Genomic DNA, 23710 nt, shown 5'->3' with positions numbered 1-23710 from the left:
TTTTAAAAAATTCCTAAAAAATTCAAATTAGGTCAAATAAATTTTAAAAACTCAAAATATTATGTTTTGGAGATTTTTTTAAAGTTTTGTTTCAAAAATCAACACCTTTATGGACTCCCAGGCCCGATCTGCCACCCATATGCTAATACCCCAATCACAGCCACATTCCCCCTTATTATTTATTGTTTATTAATAATTGTATCAAATTAATGCTAATTTATCTTAAATTTGTAGTTTATGCAATTTTTTTCAAAAAAAGTCACAAAACCGTTGTTTAGCATAATCACTTTTTTGGCTGATTCTGCTAATAAAATATCGTAAAATGTTCACAAAAGAGCTCAATGACAAGTTTATATATAATCTGAACACATGCACTATACTTTTGCTTCTGTTCTTATAAGCTTTGATTTGGTCAAAGATCTATGAAAATTCGCATTTCCACATCCTTTTCTGGTTCTAATTTACTCTATAGTACTTCAAAATATTAAGTAAAACAATTTCAAATTTGGAAGACTGAATTTTATCCCACACATCGAAATGGCTAAAGTTACAGTCAAGAGCACTTTGCCTCACCATAACATTCTTCTCGAGAAGGTCAATGATCTTCCCGTCACCAATAGTAATACTATTGCCATTGAGCATACGACGACTCAATTACTAGCCAAGCCTAAGAAATTCGTATCTTTCCTAATATTTCTCAATACTATTTGATATAGTTAATATTAGTAGTATGTAGTTATATACTATTGACTACTACTGGGTATTTTCTCCTATTTACTATATAGTTATCTGTATATTATACAGTTAAGGTTAGATTATACCATTAGCATATGGTCATATTGTTTTAGGGAGAGTTGGATGAGGCTAAGATATTGCATAATAGTTGCATCCCTTTACTATACCACCACGCTCTAAGATTCGAGCCACATACCGAATTGACTTCCACCGGAGCCCTCTCTTGTTTATCAGGTAATAATTATCGCTATACTACACATGTGTATATTTAATCTACTAAAATACTGTATAATATACTATCTATATACTATTGTTATATTGGAATGTAGGAGAGAAGACTGGTAGATCTCCGATGGACAAGAGGACAGTGTTGGATGATAACACCCGTGACAAGGTTTGGTGGGATTCAGTGAACATTCCAATTGAGCCTGAGGCCTTTGATTCTGTCCGCCGCCGAGCAATTGACTTCATTAACAGCACAGAGCGCATCTATGTTACCGACGCCTTTGCGGGCTGGGATCCCGACCACCGTGTGAAGGTGCGAGTGGTTAGCGTTAGAGCTTATCACGCCATTTTCATGCACAACCTACTCATCGTCCCCACTCAAGAGGAGCTCGCAAATTTTACCCCCGACTTCACTATCTACAACGCTGGCCCACATCAAGCTGACACCACCATCAAAGGTACACACAACTACCAATATTTACATATTATATACTTACAAGTTATATATTTATTATTCATTAGTATTTTGTATACTTAATATTAGTTTGATTATAAAATGGTATAGGAATAACCAGTGGCACCTCGATATGTATAAATTACACAAGCATGGAGATGGTGATATTGGGAACCGAGTATGCAGGTGAGATGAAGAAGGGCGTGTTGACACTGATGATGTACCTGTTGCCCCAGAAGGGGTTGTTACCGTTACACTCTTCGTGTAATGTTGACTCTGAAGGAAACGTCACTCTGTTTTTCGGACTAAGTGGGACTGGTAAGACTACTCTGTCAACTGAGCCAGGTCGACAGCTTGTGGGGGACGACGAACACGTTTGGACTCCGGAAGGTGTATTCAACGTAGAGGGAGGCTGTTATGCCAAGTGTAAGGACCTCAGCGCTGAGCGAGAGCCTGAGATCTTCGAGGCCGTTCGCTTCGGTTCAGTCCTAGAAAATGTAGTTCTCGACTCTTCTAAGGTGGTTGACTATGCCGACGTGAGTGTCACAGAAAACACACGCTGCGCATACCCTCTCCGTCATATTCGCAACGTATGTTTGCCTGCACTTGTCCAGAGACATCCAAACAACATCATTTTCCTCACATGTGACGCATTTGGAGCTCTGCCTCCAGTAAGTCTTCTGAATGTCCACCAGGCCATTTACCACTTCGTCTCAGGTTACACAACGAAGATGGTTGGCACTGAAATCGGAGTCACAAAACCAACTGCAACCTTTTCAGCCTGTTACGCAGGTCCCTTTCTGGCCCTTTCTCCCCTAACCTACGCCAATCTCCTCTACGAAAAACTGACTTCCACAGGCTCCACCAATGTAAAGGGCTCCGTGAGGGTTTGGTTGTTGAATACTGGTTGGATTGGAGGCAGTTCCGAGTCAGACAAGGGAATGAGAATCCCACTCAGATACTCCAGACGGATTGTGGATGCGATCAACAGAGGTGAAATTAGCGAGTCCCAGGATGACTTTGAGCTTTTTCCTTACTTTGGATTTCTGGTTCCAAAGGAGGTTACCGGAGTTCCTAAGGAAGTTCTGCGTCAGGAACTAAGCTGGGAAGACTCACAGGAACACCTCGATCAAGTCAAACTTGTTGCTAAAAAGTTTATCAAAAACTTTAATCAATACAGAGCTGAGGCCAATGATGATATTCTTAAAGGAGAACCAGTAATTGATGCTACCGATTAATCTCTTCATCACTTACATGAATTACACACATGTTTATATATATACGAGTACATTCGTTCGTATAAATTTACATATTTACAGATATTTACGGGTCTATACAAATTACCCCCTTGGTACTTCTTGAAGGGTCGTTTTTGATTTGAGTTAGGGTATTTGAATAATCGGTTTTGACTTGCATTTTGGTAGTTTGTGAATACTCGTTCTTGATGATTTGTGTTTTAACATCCGAATAGTCATTTTTAATGATTTGCGTTTTAATTGTTTTAGTACATTCGTATTTAACTTGTGTTTTAATCGTCTTTGTGTACTCGTATTTAGTTTGTGTTTTAATATTTGTAGTTTTGGGTGATACGAAGTTTTGGAGTTTTCCTGAGCAAGTTCCAACTGCTCTCAGAGCATTTGAACGTCCATCACATATTGCTCTTATACCAGTTGAACGTCCATCACATATTGCTCTTATACCAGTTGAACGTCCATCACATATTGCCCTTATACCAGTTGAACGTCCATCACATATTGCCCTTATACCAGTTGAGGGTGTATTAGTGATTGTCCTTGTTCTTGTTGGTTGGTTTACACTAACCCGTGTACTTGTTCTAGTAGTAGTTGGTTGGTTTATATTAACCCGTGTGCTTGTTCTTGTTGGATTTGATGGATTTAAATTAACCCGTGTACTTGTTCTTGTTGGATTTGATGGATTTAAATTAACCCGTGTACTTGTGTTATAAGGTTGGTATAAATTAACCCGTGTAGTTGTTCTTGTTGGATTCGATGGGTCTAAATTGAATCGTGTGCTTGTATTATAAGGTTGGTTTACATTGACCCGTGTACTTGTATTATAAGGCTGGTTTACTTCGATTTGTTGATTGGTAGCTGGCGGTTCGGGTATTATGTACTCCTGCTGTCTTGGTGACCAATTCTCCATATGTGTCAAGGTATTTGTAGTGGTTTGAAAGAGTTGTGTTAAGGTTTTTGAAAGGGTCCTAAAGATTTGTGCTACTGTATTTGAATAGTCGTGTCTAGTTTCTGTTCTGGTATTTGACCGTTCGAATGTTCTGGGCTCTTCGTGTCTTACTGACTGATTTTCAACTTGTTGTCTTTTGGGTTCCGGTTCAGGATCCTGATATGTCGCATATGCAGAAAGCCCTCCGGGCCTATTAGCCCTATCTAGAACTTGATCATTTTTTATTCTTTTGGATAACCTTTGGCTCGGATCAACATCGAGTTTTACTTTAGGAGAATATCCATCGAAATAACAATCGTCGTCGCTCTCAACTTCAACCACGTCTAGTACGACAGGATTCTTGATTGGTATATCTGGTTTGTCTGGATTTATTACAATTAGATCGTGATCTACTTCAACTACTTCAGCGGGTTTTGGCAGGCTTTGATCTTGTTTAACGCAGTCTTCAGGATTCCTTAAATATTTGACAAAACTATTGTCAAACATGTGCTTAAGGGAATGTGGTACATAAGTGTTATTGACTGGGACAACCTCTTCCTTAACAACGTTACGCTCAAACTTAACCTCCGAGTTCGCGGGCTTCAAAACATCAAACGTGACATATAAGGTATTGCCTCCAATGTTTAAAAGCAACAGTCTGGGAATCTCGTTCTTCTGAAAATTTTCACTAATTGTATTTTTGTTTCTTATCCAAATGGGTGCAGAGCCGTAAGCAATTGTACGAGGAGGTGAAAATAGAATAATGATGTGGTCAGTCACTTCCAAAGATAGCTTACAGTTGAGCATTTCTCCTTCCTTTCTATCTTCCCCAAAGAATTTCACGTTAGTTAAGTCATCGCCTGTTCTGGTAATGTCATTCCAGGCCTGGCCTTTCCCAGTTCTGTGAAATAACAAAAACCCACCATTGACGTTGAGAGCAAGCCATTTTTTGGTTCCTTCTTCATACACAATTACTAGTATAGTCTCTTCTTTATCAGACTTTGACTCCCAAATCAGTTCGCAAGTCTCTCCTGATTCACTAATTCTTACAAACTTCCTAAGATTTCTTGAACTATAACATTTTACTTTTCCTTTAATAAAATATCCAAATTGATCTGTACTCTCTTCTGTTTTAATATCCAGTTCAATATTTTCCCAACTCACAAGGTCTCTCTTTATTTCGCTATTAGTTTTTATTGACAGGTCACTCTTTATTTCCCTGTCACTCTTGGTTGATGTGTCACTCTTGGTTGACAGGTCAGTCTTGGTTGGGTCGTTTTTGTATGACGATTCTGTTTTAATTGAATCCTTCTTTGAAACAATGGTTGACATTTTGAATAATCCGTTACACCTTTTGTCAATTAACTATAAAATAAAAATAAACTGGGGAATTATTAGATCCTAGCTTACACATCGATTACACACAAGAATATAAAATACATGTTTGTAATATTAAATATGTATTCTATAGTACAATATTAGAGAAAGCTGGTAATTATCCGACAAGTGTTATGGAAGTTTGTATTCAAGGGGACGATCTTCAGTAATTGTTAAATCGTGATACAAGAGTTGTTTTATCTTCATTTTAGGGTTACGAAAAGTTTAGGCCCCAAACAAAAGTTAATGACTCAGGGTGTTAAAAATACATATTATCTTAACCATTTTAAATCAGAATCTGTTATTCTTTTCTCTTCATTGTTCAATAGTATTTATCAGATTACTCTTCTTCCTCACTTGTTTCATGCTCTTCGATTTCTTCTTCCTCGGTTATTTCTTCCTCGGTTATTTCTTCCTCGGTTATTTCTTCCTCGGTTATTTCTTCTTCGGTTGATTGCTCCTCGGTTGATTGCTCCTGGAGTTCCTTAAGATCGGGGAAATTGGTAAAAGGATAGGGGATTGTCAACTTTAAATCTTCCTGGCACTTGAGAACGAAATGGTTCGAGAATGGTTCTACAGTCAAAGAAGCCACAATTATCGGAATAGGATAATCTTTTATGTTCCAGATGGTCTCTGTTCCGTAGTCAATTTTGCCAAGGAAACAATTGAAGAGGAATACAAATAGGATATCTAGGAATTCTACGTGGTATCTAGAGGGATCAACCATTTTCATATCCCCGTCATAAAACACGAAGTTTTTGAGTTCACAGAATAGTATTTCTGGTTCAACACCTTCATTCTGGGTACCCTCAAGCCCGGTCTCAGCTTCTACATCAGTTGTGTTGCTGAAATGGGTGGAATCCTGACCGGATAAACTGGAAGAATCTGTGTTAGAGTCTTCCACAGACTTTTTGGGGCGAATTACGCCACACATCACATTGCCAGAAGGAATAACTGTTAGAAACAATGATGCCATTGTAAATTTGAGTCGTAACTGAAAATAAAAGAAATTGTAACCATCTATTATTCCTCCTGGTGGGGGCATTCATAACGAATCCATTCTTCATGTTGGGTGTTCCTATTCCATTCACTCACCATTTTCTCTCAAAATTAAGCGATTTTTACACACCTATTAAAATCATTTTTCCAAGATTTATTTGAAGCCAAACGACCACATTTTACCACTTCTTATTATGAATAATATCAACTACGAAGTACCATATTAGTTAGAAATATTTTTATATCTAAGTGAAATGGCTTGTTTTTTGGCCTCTGAATGTCCCAAATTCTCTACTGAGAACTCTATCTTCCCATTCTCGCTCACCACTACCCACTTTTTATCATTGTCGCTATAATACACATACCCTAATTTGTTTATACTATCACTCAGACTATTGCCTGTATTTATATTTTGAGTGTTATGCAGTGGTGTGGATGAATGGAACTTTTTTACTTGATTACACCAAGTCTGTGAGGCTCTTTTGGCCTGTAGAAAGCTTCCATAAACTTCAATCTCGAATCTTCCAACATATAACACTTCTCTATCCTCCATGTTACTATTTGCTCCATTTTCCACACCGTTTGAAATATCTACAAGACATATGCAAAAGATTTAATAGTCAAAGTACATTTAGGTATGTAATTAGTGTAACTAATGTATAACTAGTTATTTGAAATGGTAAAATAATACCTGTGACACTGAGATTACAGTTATTAGGCTTGATTTTGAAAATTACATTGAGAGTTTTGGAAGGATTAGATTCTAACCAGTATGAAATAGCTCCTGAGAGTTTTGAGCGTACCAGTTGAGGGTTAGTGTTGAAGAAGTTTTGGCCCATTTGGAAGGCCTTTTCAAACCCGAACTCGTCCACACTGAAGAACTGGAGCTTCCGCTTCCGTTTTTTGTAGAATATGCACATCCAAACGTTCGCTCCGAGGCTGTACACCAGCCCTCGTATCCTGGCCATTCCAAGCGCCCTCTCAAATCCCTCAAAACTCTCCACACTTCCCTCACTCGTCTTCAACACCTGCTCACACACATCCTCAATCAGGTTTCTTTCTCTTATGGCCAGTTTTACCCCGTCATCCACAGCGTCGTCACGTGGACTCCCGCTCGTCATATCCTGACCCAGCCCATTACTGTAGGCCTTGTCACCGGTAGTAAGGGAGTTGGCAAAGTTAATGGCCAGCTTGAGGGCCTTTTTTATCCCAAATTTGTTGATTGAAAATGACTTCCTCTTTCTCAGGCCAAGTGAGTTCAAATACACAGAAACGAATGATTTTTTGGCCGAATTGTACTTAACGCGGTCTCGATACTCAGTTGGTACCAGATCCGCCGGGTTTTCATACTTAAATCCGTCATACCCAAACTCTCCAGCCTTATCCAAAGATCTGTTTGAGTAATCGTAAGACCCGCTCTCAGTTATATGCGGATAATTTGTTAATTGCGGGTAATTCGTCCACTGTGGATAATTAGCCAACTGAGGGTAATTTGTAAGTTGCGGATAATTGGGTAACTGAGGATATGTTGCCAGCTGAGTACTGAGTTGATTCGTGGGTTGGTAGTAGAAATTTGGGTAATTTGCAAATTGTGGATAATTTGTAAGCTGCAAATATCCATTATTTTGTCCAAACTCCTCCACACCGTTGTTTAGCACTGAATTTGCAGTGTTTGTTTGTTTACTTGTTACGGTATTGTTCAATTGTATCATCTCTGAAGGGTCTGGACGGCCAGTAGATAAATCAACGGGATTTTGAGTCTGGGTATAAAAGTTATTAGTGAATGTATTGGTGAGTTGGGGATACGAAGATTTAATTTCAACAATGGGATAGGAATATTGAGAATTAGAACCCAAATTATTACCAAAGTTAGGTATATCCAAACCATTACCGGTATGTACACTACTACTATGCATATTATGTGTGTTGGAATGGGTCAGATCCATTAGGAGTTGTTGGTTCTGTATGTATGCCTTAAGATATGTTAACTGTAGTTTAACTGCAAGTTCCGGATGTACAGATTTTAAAAGGTCAGGAGATGGGGGCATGGGCAATCTTGAGGTTAATTCCTTTATAGCTTCGGCTATCCCATTCATATCGTTCGCTGATCTATTCACAAAATTTTCACTACCGTTACTACTACTTGATCCTGAAGAGTCCGTATTTACTATCATTCTATTATTAGCTATGTTATTATTAATACCTTCATTCGGTAAATTCCTTGAAAAACTATTCAAGTTATTACCAGAATTAGTACTAACCATACGATAGGATGGAAACCCATCATTATATATAATATTTCCATCTAAGTGATCATCGTAGTATAAACTGTTATTTACTGGAAAATTCTTGTTGATATCTTGCAAACGCTTTATTTCATCATTTCCCGGATCAAATGTTATGTCATTAAACTCAACTTTCTCAACAGAACCTCCTGGATCATAACCTGAAATGTATCCGAAGTATTCCTTTTCATCACCCATTTATTTCATTATTTTACAATCAAATCTTTCGTTTCTCTTTAGTCCTTTAAGAGTTAGTTTACACAAATGAGCTATTTTTGCGTTATTTATACTGTATTTTATAATATATTCTATATTTCTGGATATTTAAATTGAATTTTTTGAAAAAAATTAAATTAAAAAATTTAAGATTACTTTTTGTTGCAACTGCTCATTTGTTTTTGAAATGCGATACGTGTTAAAATAAAAAATTAAAAGTTCACCAACGAGATACATTAGAGAAAAATTATGAGCAAAATTTAGGGAAATAATGTACAAAATCATGTAAAAGAGTCTATTTTTCAGAAAAAATCCACAAATCTCATAAAAACTTCAACTAAAGAAATAATCCATACTATGATTTCTCGGACCCTACAAAATACCAATTTATCTCGATTATTATGGTTATTTCCCTTATTTTTTGTAATATATTTTTAAATTAATTGTTTAAATCTTTGGAAATTTCTGGAATCTTCCATATGTGTTCGCATTTTCCATATTCTCACATTTATTCTTTACAAATGTACCTTTTTTCTTCTCATTTCTCCAGTAATTTCATTTTATTCACTAATACCCCCTTAGTAATATTTAATTTGGTTAGATTCAGGTAAATTTGGATGATGTGATGGGATTTTAAATGTAATGTCAATTGTGTCGATTCACAATTATAAAATTTGCTTTTTGGTTTATTTTCTGGGTTTCTGTACCATATTCCCCCTTTATCGCAGCAGAAATGGTTAGTTTTCACTTATTCTATTCTATTTTTAGGTTCTACGCATTTTTTCACCAATGCAATTAATTATACACACTTAAAACCTTCATTTGTTAATATTTATTCTCAAATTAGACATCAAGTTATTCCCAAAATTGGTGAATTTGATTATAAAATTATTTCTAAAACCCCGTTAAATTATTCTTTAACATGGATCAACAATGGTGTGAATAAGTATCGAGATTTTGCCTTATTAATGAGAAAACGCAGCAAAATAAACAGGTTTAATAAGGAGGTGGAACTGTTTAGAAGGGTCAAAGAAAGGCGGAAGAGGTTTAATGACCGTTTTGTGGACATTCGGAAGATCAATTTCAGGAACTCTCGCTGTAATTTACAGCTCATGAGGCTTCCTGTTTCCCCCCTCGTTGACCTCAATTCTATCACACCCTATAAAACTGTACTAAACATGAGGGAAGAAATACCCTTTAATCCAACCCCTATGCTTAAATTTATAGGCTTCAGGTTTAAACCCCTAAATAAAGGTCAAATTTCCTCTTCCGACAGCAACAACTACATTACTTCTCCAAATAAGGGTCAAGAGGAAAATTTAAACTTTTATGTTCCTGGAAACAGGGTTTATGACCGTTTTTGCAGGCCCTATCCTATGGACAGGCTTTTGGAAATTATGGATGCCAGGAGTTGTGGTTACTACAGTAGACTTGCCACCCCCTTTAAAATCACCGGAGAGTCAGACTCACCTCCCACTCCTATTATGGGTAAAGTTGTTCCTCCTGGCGGCAGTATAGGTAAAGGTTCCGGATTTGGCCTTACAAGTCGGACTAAGGAGCCGAAACGCGTTCCTATAAGTCAGCTTAAAACCTTTGAAAAGGATGAAAGGATACAGAAATTTGAAGACCTTTTCGAGACTGTTGACAATGACGGGGTATCCTTTAAAATTCCTTTGGATCAATCGATTAAGGACCCTTCTATCAAACAATTAATTAACAAAACTTTCCCAAGTACTGTGTTTCTTGAATGCAATTACTTCATTATCCCCGGGAATTACTTTTACTTATTTTTCCAGTTATATATACTATTTAAACTATATAACCCTTAAATACTGATCTATTTATTTATTAATTAATGGATTAGAGGACATTATTGACAATTTTGGTTATGTGGTATTGAAATTGCCTTATTTGGATGACGTTTGTGATGAGGGTGACATTTTCAGGAATCCTAGATATTTGGGAGAATACAGATACAAATACTGGTTCCACCCGTTTTACGGCTCTCCCAACCTTCCCTGTGATGCCAGAAAGCTTATTGATAAGTACAACGAGGAGAACCCTGACAAGAAGATCGACTACGAGAAGGAGTTTCTTTGCGATTTGATATACTGTCATTCCAACGGCACTATTGTAGAGCTAAAGGAGAATGTTCTTCCTTTTGATCCCAAGACGGACGACGTCGTGGTTGAGGGCGATGACCCTAGGGAGCCAAGGTTCGTCGTCCACTGTGATCCTAACTACATCAAAGAGCACAACCTTAAGAAGGGCCAGATCCTTGATTTGGTTGACGAGAACCACAGACGTTTATACTTCGACAACATCTTCTTCCAGCCCAAGAGCGTCAGGCATCCTGTTCACCTACCTGACGGTTCCCTTTATTATGAAAATTTCATACCAAAACAAAGGAAATAATTTCTTCGTCCCATTATATATTTTGTTCTAATTTAGTTTTTATTAGTCTATATTGGTTTTGTGTATAATAATTTACTACATATTAGTACAAAACAATATATAAGTTGGATTATTGTATATTAGTCAAGGTATATTGGCCCTTTAAGTGTTTGATCTTTAAATTTCTGTAAATTTTCTCCCTCATAGGAGAGAGTTGGAGACAGTTCTAAGAGCCCTAGAACCGTACAATTGAACTTACATAACCATTTTTTAAACACTTTATCCATCCTGTATTGTATGGCCTCATCATTACTCAAATCATAGTCCCACGAACTCTTCAAAGGCGCAAAGCTATCATCTCTATCCACCAAAACGCACTAAAACACTGTTATTGGTATATATAACTTCTAAATAGGACTAGTAAATAATTGTGTAGAATTTGTACCATCACGTTATTTGTGAACTGCATAATATCGAAGATGAAAAGCTCGAGTTTGTAACCGTTAGGTTTGTCTGGGAACAGGAACTTTAAAGTTTCATTACACCAGTAAGGAATTCTCTTTTTTGCAGCGTGAAATGGCATTTCCTCATACAACTTCTTTTCCAGCACTTTAGTTATGAATTTACCAGAAAATAAATGATCACACATGTTACCAAGTACAAACTGATTTACTGAGGTATCGGCTGAGTTATTCGATAAATCACCGTTGTATGTTTGTAAAACATTATTTATCTCTGTATACTCAATAATTTGGGGATAATCTTTAACACAAAACACTCCTAGACTCTCACCATCTTTTCTCAATATGCACTTGTTTAGCATTTCGAAATAGGGCAAATGGACCTGCAAGCCTATGAATTCAGGGTCCAAAGGCTTGCTTAGCGAGTTGTCAACACTAATTACGTGCAAGCACTTGAGCTTGGGAAGTATATCCATAAACTCTGAACTCAGATGGAGTGACTTAAAAACATCGCCATTGCCGTTTGGGGAAGTTACAAGTCCTTCAAATTGAACGTCCATCCTGAAACCTCTGGTGTAAAAATTATCAAAATCAGCTCTTTGGGAAAAGTCAATGAAGTCAGATTTGGGGCTACTGAGGCACGACTTCGGGTACTCTGAAAAAGCTAAATCCTCTCCAATAAAGCAGGGTAAATTCGACTGGAGCAGCAATACCACCCGAGAGGAGTCTAGCGAAAAAAAGCTATTTTTTTTCAAAAATGTAAGAATTTGGGGGTAATTGAAGCTGCAGGTAAGAATGAAAATGTATGGGTGAGGATCAGCCCCCGAAGACCTAAAAAGTGTAACAACCTTCTCAAGGTGTAATTGTAGTAAACACTTTCCCTTGACAACGGTCACTGGAATCAAGGATTTAGGCTCACAGCTGCCCATGCGGGTAGATAACCCTCCTGCCAAAATCACTAAGGAAACTTCGCAATTCCTAATAAGCTTCAATCCACTTTCTTTAAAAGACTTCATTTCATATTCTTCTATATATACACCTGTATTATTGTTTACACCGTTGGTCATGCCTGAATGGATACTTTTTCCATCTCCACCAACTTTTTTATCTGCATTATATTTTGGTCGTTTCGGTTCTACTTCCCGTTCGTTATTGGATGGGTCAGAAGTGGTCAGTGAGGAGATTGTTGTTTTTTGGAAGGGCTGGAATTTCCCTTCATATCTTCTATTTAAGGCTTCCCTTAAATATTTCCTATAATCTTCCATCATTAATTTGGCTGATTATACCAAAATGTCTCTCAAATTAAATCTTCCATTAAAATCCATCACACAGCTTGAACTCAACTGCGCAACTCGAACTAACTTAAAATATTTTTTACAAAACTTTAAAAATTACTTTAAAAATTATAAATATGGTCTTCCATACTAAAATAAAACTAATAACGTATAAAGTGGTATTAAAATTAAAATTGTGAAGTTGTAATATTGTGAAGATGTAATAGTGTGAAAAATGTTTATTTTACATTAAAAGTCAAGAACGGTAACTGAATGACCATATCTCGGCATTATCAGCTTTGGTCCTATATTAATTATTAATCCATAAATTGATTAGTATTTGAGGGTTATACATTGTTAACTAGTAAATATATAACTGTATCGGGGAATGAGTAAAATATGTAAAATCACGTCCCAGATAGAGGATAAAAACAATTGCCTGAAGACAAACCTGGAGTCCATTGATCAGATTCTGGTTGATAGAAGAATGTAGAGTCGAGAATCTTATTATTTTGTCCACCAACAAGGACAATATTGTGAGGAGTTGAAGCCATAGCACAGTCCATGACTGGGACAGGCACATCCTTAAGAAACGAACTGGTTTGATTCTTCGAGTCCCAGGTCTCTACAGATGAGTGTACAGACTGAAGGTTGTCAATTCCACCGGCGATGAACATCTCATTGAGGTAGGTGCATGCAGCCCCAGCTGACCTAACCTCAAGCAATCCATTGCTTATGAGTTCCCATTCATTTTTCCTTACGTCATATCTTTCCACTGACTTTAGGCGTTCTCCAGTTGTACCTCCAATGGCATATAATGATCCGTTTTGATGTGTGACCATAGCCGAGGAACGGGGCATATTGAGAGAGGCAACTGGTATCCAGTTCTTCATGCGCATATCGTATGATTCAACTGAGTCCAAAATAGTCATACCGTCAAACCCTCCAACACAGAAAAGGCGGTCGTCTAGAGCAGCGCCTGCATTGTTACGCCTGGGTTGCTTCAAGGATGCCGCGGGCTGCCATGTGTCCCTCAAGCGGTCATACATTTCTACATCACAGAGAGCCTTGTAGTCAAGATTTTGGCCTCCAAAAACGTACAAAAAGTTGTTCAAAACTCCAGATCCAAAGTACATACGTTCGGTGGCCATCGGGTTACAATTTCTCCAAACCTTACTGTCCATATCAAGCAATTCCATTGAACGCAGGTGTTCCTTCCCGTTATGTCCTCCGTAACACAACACCAACGGGTATGGGCTGAATTTTACTTTATAGTACTTTGCCTCCTCCAATATCATTGCACTTTCCGTCAGGTCCCTAAACAACAATTAATACTATGATTTGGTAATAATTGTAAATAAGTGTAAAAAGAAATAGGGTTAATAGTTTACCTTGGAATTGGAAGAGATGTTGGATTTCTCAAAAAGTTGAGTATGATTCTAAACAGTTCGTAGTCTCTGTCCAGGAAGATTCTTCCTTGGCGATCTCTTCCGACTTCGTATCTTCCACTCAGGAGTCCGTTGAGGTAACTGTTCTCCTGGCGAGTCAGTGTGTGCCTTGAGGTTTCAAAGACGACGCCTCCTACGTTAATGTCGACCATCGTCTCGGAGGCTATTTTACTATCCACAACCTTTCTCTTCTCTTGTTCTAGCAACTCAATTCTCTGCTTCAGCTTCTCGGCCTCCAGCTGCATGTACTTCCTAAACACGTCCTTCTCATGCTCCAATTTGCACCAGTCATCCTCAATTCTTCTCCTTGAGTCCTCTCTTTCTATTTGTATCTGTTTCAACTGGCTAGCTATCTCTGCATTCTGTCTCCTTCTGTCCTCCTAAACATCGATTAAACAATGTATTAGGTAACAAATTAATGATTAATTGGGGAATTTTAGTAAATTATGGGTATATAACTAGGTTAAAATACACATAACCACTGAATTATCAGTTAAATACTATATTTACAAGATTAATAGTGTAAATAAGTATACAAAAAAGTTATGTAAGGACTTACAGCTAATTTCTCAGCTTCTATTGCTCTTTCCTGTTTAATTTTTTGAACAAATGCATTTTTCTCCTTTTGTAATTCATCTGCTTCTCGGATGAGGTTTTCGCGCTGCGATTTGAGGCTGTTCTGTGTCTTCTTGAGCCAGCAAATGAAGATGCTTCTGAGGTCGTTGACCATAACATCAAACTCGTCGGAACCGACCTCATCTTGAGGCCCATTTGAAATTTTGAGAGGAACAATATCAGCTGAAAGCGGGAGGTCAGTAGGATCAGAGAGTGTCAAGCCTTTAAATTCATTAGTTGGATATCCTTCATTCCTAGCAGCTGTTCCTGGTGAATTTAGCCACAATTTACTCTCTAAATTACTATTCGGATCCATTTCACTCTTTATTCATAATTTATTTAAAATTTCCTTTATTTATTTCACTACTTTTAGTTTGTATTACAGGCTCTATCTATCTTACAACTTTCTATTTATATCACAATTTCTATTTATATTAAAATTTTAATTTTTATTCAATTTAAGCTATTTGAAAAAAAATTCTATTTTTAAAATATTTACTAGATTAGTCTGAGATTAGATAGAAAAGTTGAAATGTATGTAAGTGGATCCCCATGTAAAGATTTCTAATAAATTAAAGCGCGACCTCTCTTATAACTGAGGTCAAAAGCGTAAAATACAATTTGCCTGTTTCTAAATTTGGCATTCTTACAATTTCAACAATTTCATCCTCCTCTTTACTATCCTTCAATCCATACTTATTCTTCACACTCTTATTAATCACATTTTCAGCTTTTCCAGCTACGCTATTGTACATTATATTATTCTTATCTTTATCGCCTACACTATCCTTTACATATGGTACACTATCCTTTACATATGGTACACTATTCGCATCGCCTTCAGCATTTGGGAGTTTGGCTTTCATGAAATCCCTTTCGCCTAGATCAACATCTGTGAATTCGATCTTTTGTTTCAAATATTCATCAACTGTTGGAATTTCCAAGCCCTTTCCGACTTTGTACATTTCCAAACAGGGCTCCACTCTCTTCAAACTCTTACTCATCTCCATTTCCATATCCAGGTAACCAGTTCTAATATAATCTGGTCCAATTGTTGTTTCTTTTAACTTTTCTCCCCCGTTCACCAAATCCATTTGATTCCCAGCTGATGATTTTTTCTCCAGTTTTCTCCTAATTTCACCCAAGTTCATCTGAATCTGCTCATGAACGTTGGACTGGTCAACCTGGTAATCGTGAAGAAAGTTTGGATTTTCAAGCATATCCTGAACTTTTGCAGGCAGTTTCTTGTTAAAATTGAACTGGCCTACTCGTCCAGCCTCTGAAAATATAATTCTCATAAAATACATCGTCTTCCCAATCATCTTCTTTCCAACCTTCAAGGGTAGTATTATTCTACTATCTGGTGCTAGGTTCAAGTAGTTACTTCTGAAATCATCCAAGCTGCTTTCATCATCAGTATCATATATTATTATACTAACTTGGCCCTCTACTTTTCTATTACTACTTTCAGTTCTATCGGCATTTTCACCCCTATTGTTAACGTGATTAGGGCTGAAAGTTGGGACATCCACGTCATGACTACTATAACAAAAGAGTTGTATTAGTTGTATCCTTTTGATTGAGTTGATTTTATACTTCCACTTGACGTGACGTTTCTCTACATACCCCAGGTCTAGCCTGTCAACCCAGATCAGGTCCTTAAAGCTGCCAAATGACTGGCTGAGGATCAGGGGACTTATGGAGCTGATGTGGGTGGCCAATACTGACCAGTGAGAGGTTGCCAGGTAAACTGGGTCGAAAAGCTTGAGCTTGACGTCGAGTGGGAGTGCCAAGAGCACCTGGCTCGAGTGACCGAACCTCTTTGAAGCCTCAACTGACCACGACTCTAGAAAGTTATACCGCACAGGGCCACTGCACTTAAGGTGGTGATAAGAACGTCTTGGCCTTATGGCCGAAAGCATATGCACTGAGTGCATCTGGTTCAGAACCCCTTGCAGCCATATCGACACACCAGAAAGAATCGCAGAAAATGTTCCGAAAAACAAACTTGAAAGGGCTGAAAAGATTGAGGTCCAAATATGCAAAAATGACATTAAGATTTCTCTCTTCCCGGTCTTCAACTTTATCGACTCAACAAACTTATTAAAGCTGTTCACTGGCTTAAATATAAAATTCCCTACACAAACATTAGATATAAATTTAAATATAATTGATAAGTGATAAGAGCGTGCAAAACTAAGTATAGTAGTTGTATAAGAAATTTACTCAGCTGATACCTAGTGATATGTATAAATTCCTTCCCATAGTACTGGTTCCAAAGACAAAACCCTCTAGGAGGTTACTGGGATGAGAGAGGTTTTTGGGGAACACTTGATTGAGAATGAAAACTGCGTAGCGATCTGAGTTAAGTGCCACGGTATTGAGTATCAAGGACCAGCTTCCTGTGAGCCTGTAAAATGCGTCCACAATGCCTGAGATGACCGTGACTCCAAACTGGCTCACTCCCTTGAGGAGTAGCAAAAACGTCACGGGCGGCAAGTGAATAAACCTCATAGCCTCTCTAAAGTCCTAAAAACAATTATTACAACTTAAACTTACAATTAACGACTGGTAAAGAGCTGAGAACCAATGATTGAAAATAAGCTTCGGGTTCCCAATCAGGTCAACTGCCCAGAGCACTTTGTAAATTTGATGAATTGCCTGACTCATGTACCTTGATGTGAAGTGCGACATGAGCACGTACGGAGTACAGCAGAGTCTCATTAGTGACTCCTTATTGAGCACAATGTGTGCATCTGAGATGTGCGGCGTCCTCCTGAGAATGTAAACCAGGTACCGAACCATTGGGCTGAGAGGTGGTAGTTCGTCTGTTAGGATATTATCTGACCTCCTTAGGTTAATAACCATTACAATCTTTCCAATTAGGAAGCGTGAAATGTTGTAACGGGAACCTGTAGAGGAGTCTGAGCCATACTGAGACTTCACGACGTCGTTCAGAATGTACACCTCATCGTCAAATGACTCCATGTTCTCGTAGTTAAAAATTCCCACCAGAGGGCCTGAAAACGACTCCATGTTCCTCTCAGACTGCGAGAAAATCGACAAATACTCGTCCAACAGCAACAGAGCTGAAAATATCAACCGAGTATCAAGATTTATGTTTATCGGCTGTATATCTATGCTCAACAACGATATTTCCTTTATATACTTGTTACTCTTTGTGTTCATGATAATACTTACCACCTCTTTATTATTGTTAGTTATTATATCATGGTGTACGTATGACGATGCCTTCCTTCTATTTATACTTCCTATACATTTCTTTATACAAATTGATTATGTTGTAATAGTATACTAGGTATAGAAATTAAATTTGTAAATAAAGAAGTTGGTACTAAATAAGTGATAGCTATTGTTATTACCGATATTGAAGGTTGAATAGTTGAGAACAGGTTTGAGCATGGTTGGGTAGAATGAATCGATGTCGTGTACATCGGATTGAAGCCACCCTATTGAGAACAGGTTCCTGGTCTCATTGTCCTGGAAGCAGGTGCTAAACTTGACCAGGACAAGTGAGAAATATAGCAGTTCCTCTGGCAAATACGAGCATATGCATAGTCCAAACCCGTTCAGGGACACGTTCAAGGTGTAATCGTTGCTGATGTTAATTAGAACCTGTTTCTCTCGGTAAGTTGTGTCGTAAATCGGACTCGTCAGTGGATACGTACGACGTTGATTCACATCCCGAGTTTGATATTCACTCTTTCCCATCGTTGTATGATGTAAATACAATGTTTTCACACTCTTTGAATCTGACATAATGGAAATAGTCTTAGAATCTGGCTTGAGACTTCCAACAATGTTAGGATCAGGTTTAACCTGTGATGACAGTTTGGTAGATGAGGAACGGTCAGTGTTAACTTTGGAAATTGTCCTTGAACTAGACTTAGAATTAATTCTCCCGGTTAATGGGTATGTATTAGTGGTTAAACGATTTGAGACTCTAATTCCCCTCTGATTTTCAGCGTGCTTGATGTTGTACTTGAACTTTTCTAGCAGGTACTGCTTCGGGTTAAGTTTAATCTCTGCGTTTGGTATCTTAATCTGTTTATAGATATCAAACAGCTTCTTGTTCCTATTAATTAGCTTGTTCAGTTTCCCACAAGTGATTATTAAAGCCCGCTGACCCATAATCACACTCGTCTGGGCGTTAACCTTAGCCGCCAACCGCATCTTCCCCAACCTTATGTTAAATATCCCACTCACGTTTATACTTTCCACTCTTCCCAAATCTATCAATAACACTCCTCTCACCCTAACTGACACCTTCTCAAACTCAACTCCCATACCATCGCCATTAGGGCTACTATTATCCCTATTAACAGTGTTATCAGTATTGGGGTTGTTGTTTTTGATGATTCGACCAATGAGATCATTATTTTTGTATTGTATATGGTAAAGTTTGATGATTAGTTTCTGTTCCTTGAGCGGGTCGTACCAGCTGTATTCAGCTCCGGTTTGTATTTCGGGTTCCGGTACTTCTTTAAAGCCGTCACGTTGAGTCTTGTAACTACCCCCAAGATCATGTGTCGGGCACAGGATTTCTCCATGGGATAGTATGCCAAGCTGCTGAATGTAAAGATTAAGTCCAGTTGAGTTTATAATCACCCACTCAGGCTTGGTAGGTCTTGAGAACCTCACCATCTTACAGCCTTTATGCACTAGTGTTTCAAGCTCACATAGTCCATACTTTACCATGTTACTGTCAATTCTTTGTGTTGGGCTAGAGGCAGTAGGGGTCGTAACTTGGAGGTCAGACTTCTGGATCATCTGTGGATAACGGAACTGAGTGGAAGACGAAGGCTTAATTAGGAGCGACGAGGACCAGAACTTTGAAATCCTTGTATCTCCAAATTGGAACGGGTTGATACCAGTGACTTGAACGTGAAATTCACCCTTACTCTGAGGGTGAAACTCCACTGTCATACCACTATCAATCTTTATCCAATGCCCCGTGTTATCATCGGAAAACCCTAATCCAGCGGTATCTTTAGTCCTACGTGACCTCCTACTACGGTTACTCTTTCGGCTCTTACGACTACCTTTCGAACTCCTGGCGTCAAGGTTAACCTTGTTTGTGTGTAACTTGTGCGAAAGAAGCTTGACGTTGGTGTAGACCTTATGAATGACTCCCGTCCTCTTGATCACGTTTTTGACAACGTTTTTAGTCGTTATGAACTCTCGAATCCAGATATCAAGGTCAAAGTGGTTCGTGACTGTTACCTGAGGAAGAACCTCAATCACCACAGTCCTGAAGAAGGGCGAGGGTGATATTGAGGTTGCCACCAAGTAATGCAGATTTGGATAATCTCTGTTATCCTTGATCGAGCAAGGGCTGAACGTCAGATCAGGGACCATAAACTTGTCACTGATAAGATGATCTGGTGATGTTATCCTGAAAATTGGTCTCGTGCGAGGGTTTGTGGGATACATGGAATATCCATGGATCATTTTCAAGTAACTCTTCCTAATCACAAGGTGTAAACCTGTATTCGATAGATCTTGGGACACCAAAGAGCAGGATTTGCCTCCAAAACACTGGAAGTATCTTCCATCAGCGCGAGAGAACAAAATCGGGTACTCAAGCCAGTTAACCACCCACTTATCCACAAAAATGTTACACACAATCTGTGAGGAAGCCAAATAACGCCTTATCACTCCACTCTTGTCTTTGGATGGCTGGGTTGTCTTTCTGGAAATTTCAACAGATATGGTCAAACTCTTAGGCAACCCAATGGGCTTACCTCCCGTATCTAGGCCTAAAAACTGGTTAAAGTTTTCCAGAACCTGACTACTCATACTTTCAAACGTCAAGGATGTCGTAAGGTTCTCATTCTTGAACTGCATCTCGTGGCTACAGTAGTTCTTAAAGAAAATTCGCGCCCTTTTCATGTATGTCTCCAAATGAACACTCGTTCCTGACTTTATCGGCAAGTGTCTCTTGTCAGATATAAAGTCAAGCCTGTTGTACTCTAATCCATGATCCAATGGAGATGCTTTATCCGGTCTAAAGGGTTCACTCATAAGACTTCTATTCATGGATGAAGGCAAAAGCTGGGAATTTGAGCCATAACCGATTAGGTGTACTGTTGAAGCACTGATTGACCTAGGAATTAGAACCGAGTCCTGCCTCTCATCCTCCTGAATATCCTCATCGTCCAGATGATCAAAGCTTAGTGATTTATGGGTCGGAAGTTTATCATTGTGAGGGTACAAAGAGGAATCAGAAAGTGCAGAGTAAAGCTCTGGAACCAAAATATCAATGTCGTATGGGAGCATGTTCTCTATAATCTGGCAGGACTCTATAATCACTTCGTAGCGTTTAATCAGATGCTTCATTGGGTTCAGTGGTATCTGAGTCTTGTGCACACTTGTGAATTCAGTTAGTGTTGACGACAAGACCAATGGAAACTCCTCAGATTCCTTCAGTCCTCTACCATCCGTCAATGCATTTGAGCCTGAGTTTAATGCATTCTGATCTCCAGACCCACTCGAAAGGTGTGCCAAACCCATAAACGGGTTACTAATGTTGTGGGCTGGAAACCCATCTGGCATCATATCATTACTGCCAGAACCAGAATCGCCGGATATAATTAACGACTGCCCCAAATGTAGTGTTGGTTGAAATCCAGGTACTGGAACCTTTATCTTATGACCCTCAAACGATGATATAATGTGCAAACTAGCCTCCTTACTCAGTAGTACATCACAGTATATCCCAGATTCCACTGAAGAACTTTGAGCAAATGAGCTCTCAGATGGACTAAATGAATCCACTTCGAAGTTCCCGTATGCAGTGTCAAAGTCAGTCAACAGTGAAACACATATTGTGTTATTGCCGTGTAGTATCCAAGTCAACGGTATAAACACTCTGCTCGCCTCACCCATGTTCCCCCTCAATAGTATGTATTGATCGGTTACCCGATTATTGGACTCATGGTCTGGGACAAAAGCTGTATCACGGGAATTCGACGTATTAACACACACTGGAGATGGGTATACAATTTTAACTAGTTTGTGTTCCGTTAGTGCTGAAATGGGCTTAAAAATCTTATCAATTTCAGAGAACTTTTCATCCCTAAAGTATGATTTATCAATTGGGGTTTCTGGAATCTGAGGTGTTTCTATTTCAATTTTCAGAATTTCCTCCTTGAATGTCATTTTATTCTTGGGTGGTTTTACTGTTGGGAATATGACCAAATTCTGCATAGACTTGTTAACTACTGAAATTCCAGAAGACAAGAAAATGTTCAGTGAGGAGCCGATTGTGATTGAACTCTCAAGCGACATCTTCTGGGTCACTCTCACCATCAAATATGCGTAATGGAATGTGAACTCTGTATCCTTTATTCCCACCAACCTCTTAAAATACTCCTTTGCGAGTTTACCAAACCCAACTTTCTTATAACTTTTTCCACGAGTTACATCCTTTTGACTGGGTTCAGTCAGGTCCATTTTCGTATCTACTCCATCTTTGTTAGATGCCTTAGATTCATTAATTACATCAATATCTTCAGGGTCTTCGGGGTTTAAGCTAAGTTTGAACATGATTTGGGCGTTATTATCGCTGAAATCTAGCTGAGTTGATGAGATTTCGTAATATTTGTTGTCGATCTGGACTCTTATTAAAAAGGGTTCAAGGATCCCGTAATGTGATGTTGGTAAACTCATCGACTTACCGGGACTTAACACCACCCAGCTGTACGTATCTTCTCCTGCCAAATTCTCCGCTTCCTTATCTATCACACTACTCGACACGTTCCTCTTCATCTCCACAGCTCTGTCAGCCGTATTTATCTGACTTGTACTGGATTTTATTGCGAGTAAAATAGGTATTCCCAAGTCGTTGTGGAAACTTGATACATTTTCTGTTGTAGTGGTTCCAAACACATTTGTATGGCCCAATCTTCCAACGTGAACCACATTGTGCTCAATTTGTACGTTGTATATATCCTTGTTGGCTGTGATCTTGTCAAACTCGTCCATCTGGTCTCCCTGGTTCGTTGCTTTATTTTGAGGTCCAAAATCCTGGTCAAGCTTGAAATGGGCGTAATATAGGGGCTCAACCTTCTTAATCCCAAAGAAGTTAATGCCAGCGATGGTCTTCAAAAGGTCAGAAATCACCGAATTTACATCGATAACTCCTGAGGGCTGAAGAAGTCCGTTGAAGTACCTGTAAATCAAGTACCTGGTCAGATTCTCAAAGTTGGACATTGTGCTAATGGGTAAACAGTACAAGTCAGCCAGATTCTCGGGTTCAAATGACATGCTAAGATTACTCAGCTTACTATCAATGAACATTTTACTTAGCCTCAAGTCTCTCGACAGCTTACCTAAAACAGCATTATTATCCCCAAACTCACTCAAATTGGCCTCTGACAAATCTTTCGAAAATCTTGACAATGTGTCAGAATAATCCCTAAATTTTGAGCTGCTGTACTCTCTCGACAACCTCAGCGTATATTCTGAAAATTCCTTCGACTGTCTTATTGTGTTCTCAATCATATTTATGGTTGAAGGGTCAAATTTACTAGATATTTTCGGCACGTAGTCATGGATTGTGTACTTGGTAACTGAGTCCAACAACTTTGACTCATCAATTGAGTACTGCAGTAACATCTGCTTCAGCTTAAGCATGACTGTGAAGTATGAAAGGAGCCCAAAATAACACTCTGCCGCGCTCAGTGTAATGTTAACGTTAATCCAGGAGGATTCAAGTCTTGAGAATAACTTACATGCAAGCGAGGGTTTATAGCCTGCCAGGCTAACAGTGAACGTCTCAACTGCCATTTCTCTATTCCCATCCTTACACAGGTCAAAAGTCACGCTCGTTTTAAATCTAAATTGTATAAAGTTCTTCACATTTTCTCTAAAACAGTGACCGATATCTCGATCCTCATCATCAACTTCAATATCCTCTTCTAATCAATTGATAAGCAGTATTTAACTAGAATTAGTAAATAACGACCACAACTGTTTAACTAAAATAACTAATATTACAGATGTATATTTATTAGTTTTGTAA

At 38.5% G+C, this 23710-nt stretch overlaps 8 protein-coding genes across 8 annotated transcripts; 2 read left to right on the top strand and 6 right to left on the bottom strand.

Annotated features, from left to right (window-relative positions):
• Positions 1-190: 190 nt before the first annotated feature.
• pckA (Phosphoenolpyruvate carboxykinase family protein) lies at positions 191-2668 on the top strand. Its single transcript, XM_760922.2, has 4 exons — positions 191-678; positions 849-969; positions 1065-1418; positions 1526-2667. The coding sequence occupies exons 1-4, from the start codon at positions 538-540 to the stop codon at positions 2650-2652; spliced, it is 1743 nt and encodes a 580-aa protein (XP_766015.1). The 5' UTR covers positions 191-537; the 3' UTR covers positions 2653-2667.
• Positions 2669-2737: 69 nt separating this feature from the next.
• On the bottom strand, positions 2738-4927 carry TpMuguga_01g00494 (uncharacterized protein; the record flags this gene model as incomplete). The annotated part of the gene is made up of 1 exon (XM_760921.1): positions 2738-4927. The coding sequence occupies one exon, from the start codon at positions 4925-4927 to the stop codon at positions 2738-2740; it is 2190 nt and encodes a 729-aa protein (XP_766014.1).
• A 385-nt stretch (positions 4928-5312) lies between these two features.
• On the bottom strand, positions 5313-6017 carry TpMuguga_01g00493 (uncharacterized protein; the record flags this gene model as incomplete). The annotated part of the gene is made up of 1 exon (XM_760920.1): positions 5313-6017. The coding sequence occupies one exon, from the start codon at positions 6015-6017 to the stop codon at positions 5313-5315; it is 705 nt and encodes a 234-aa protein (XP_766013.1).
• A 177-nt stretch (positions 6018-6194) lies between these two features.
• On the bottom strand, positions 6195-8792 carry TpMuguga_01g02135 (AP2 domain protein; the record flags this gene model as incomplete). Its single annotated transcript, XM_061305186.1, has 2 exons — positions 6663-8792; positions 6195-6562 (listed from the first exon to the last, which is right to left on the bottom strand). Exons 1-2 carry the CDS (start codon positions 8452-8454, stop codon positions 6195-6197), a joined length of 2160 nt encoding a protein of 719 aa, XP_061161963.1. The 5' UTR covers positions 8455-8792.
• Positions 8793-8875: 83 nt separating this feature from the next.
• Positions 8876-10903, top strand: TpMuguga_01g00490 (putative integral membrane protein). Its single transcript, XM_760917.2, has 4 exons — positions 8876-8995; positions 9074-9208; positions 9241-10203; positions 10337-10903. Exons 2-4 carry the CDS (start codon positions 9115-9117, stop codon positions 10885-10887), a joined length of 1608 nt encoding a protein of 535 aa, XP_766010.1. The 5' UTR covers positions 8876-8995; positions 9074-9114; the 3' UTR covers positions 10888-10903.
• An 87-nt stretch (positions 10904-10990) lies between these two features.
• Positions 10991-12592, bottom strand: UAP1 (UTP--glucose-1-phosphate uridylyltransferase family protein; the record flags this gene model as incomplete). The annotated part of the gene is made up of 2 exons (XM_760916.2): positions 10991-11243; positions 11312-12592. The coding sequence occupies 2 exons, from the start codon at positions 12590-12592 to the stop codon at positions 11007-11009; spliced, it is 1518 nt and encodes a 505-aa protein (XP_766009.2). The 3' UTR covers positions 10991-11006.
• Positions 12593-12773: 181 nt separating this feature from the next.
• Ivns1abp (Kelch motif family protein) lies at positions 12774-15189 on the bottom strand. Its single transcript, XM_760915.2, has 4 exons — positions 14609-15189; positions 13993-14429; positions 13053-13918; positions 12774-12906 (listed from the first exon to the last, which is right to left on the bottom strand). The coding sequence occupies exons 1-4, from the start codon at positions 14978-14980 to the stop codon at positions 12851-12853; spliced, it is 1731 nt and encodes a 576-aa protein (XP_766008.1). The 5' UTR covers positions 14981-15189; the 3' UTR covers positions 12774-12850.
• Positions 15190-15236: 47 nt separating this feature from the next.
• Positions 15237-23556, bottom strand: TpMuguga_01g02390 (putative integral membrane protein; the record flags this gene model as incomplete). Its single annotated transcript, XM_760913.2, has 5 exons — positions 23049-23556; positions 18048-23018; positions 17224-17936; positions 16902-17193; positions 15237-16801 (listed from the first exon to the last, which is right to left on the bottom strand). The coding sequence occupies exons 1-5, from the start codon at positions 23473-23475 to the stop codon at positions 15237-15239; spliced, it is 7968 nt and encodes a 2655-aa protein (XP_766006.2). The 5' UTR covers positions 23476-23556.
• Between the last annotated feature and the right edge of the window lie 154 nt (positions 23557-23710).

The sequence above is a fragment of the Theileria parva genome, chromosome 1, assembly GCF_000165365.1.
Source record: "Theileria parva strain Muguga chromosome 1, complete sequence, whole genome shotgun sequence".
Classification (NCBI taxonomy): domain Eukaryota; phylum Apicomplexa; class Aconoidasida; order Piroplasmida; family Theileriidae; genus Theileria; species Theileria parva.
This window is presented reverse-complemented; position numbering and strand designations above follow the sequence as displayed.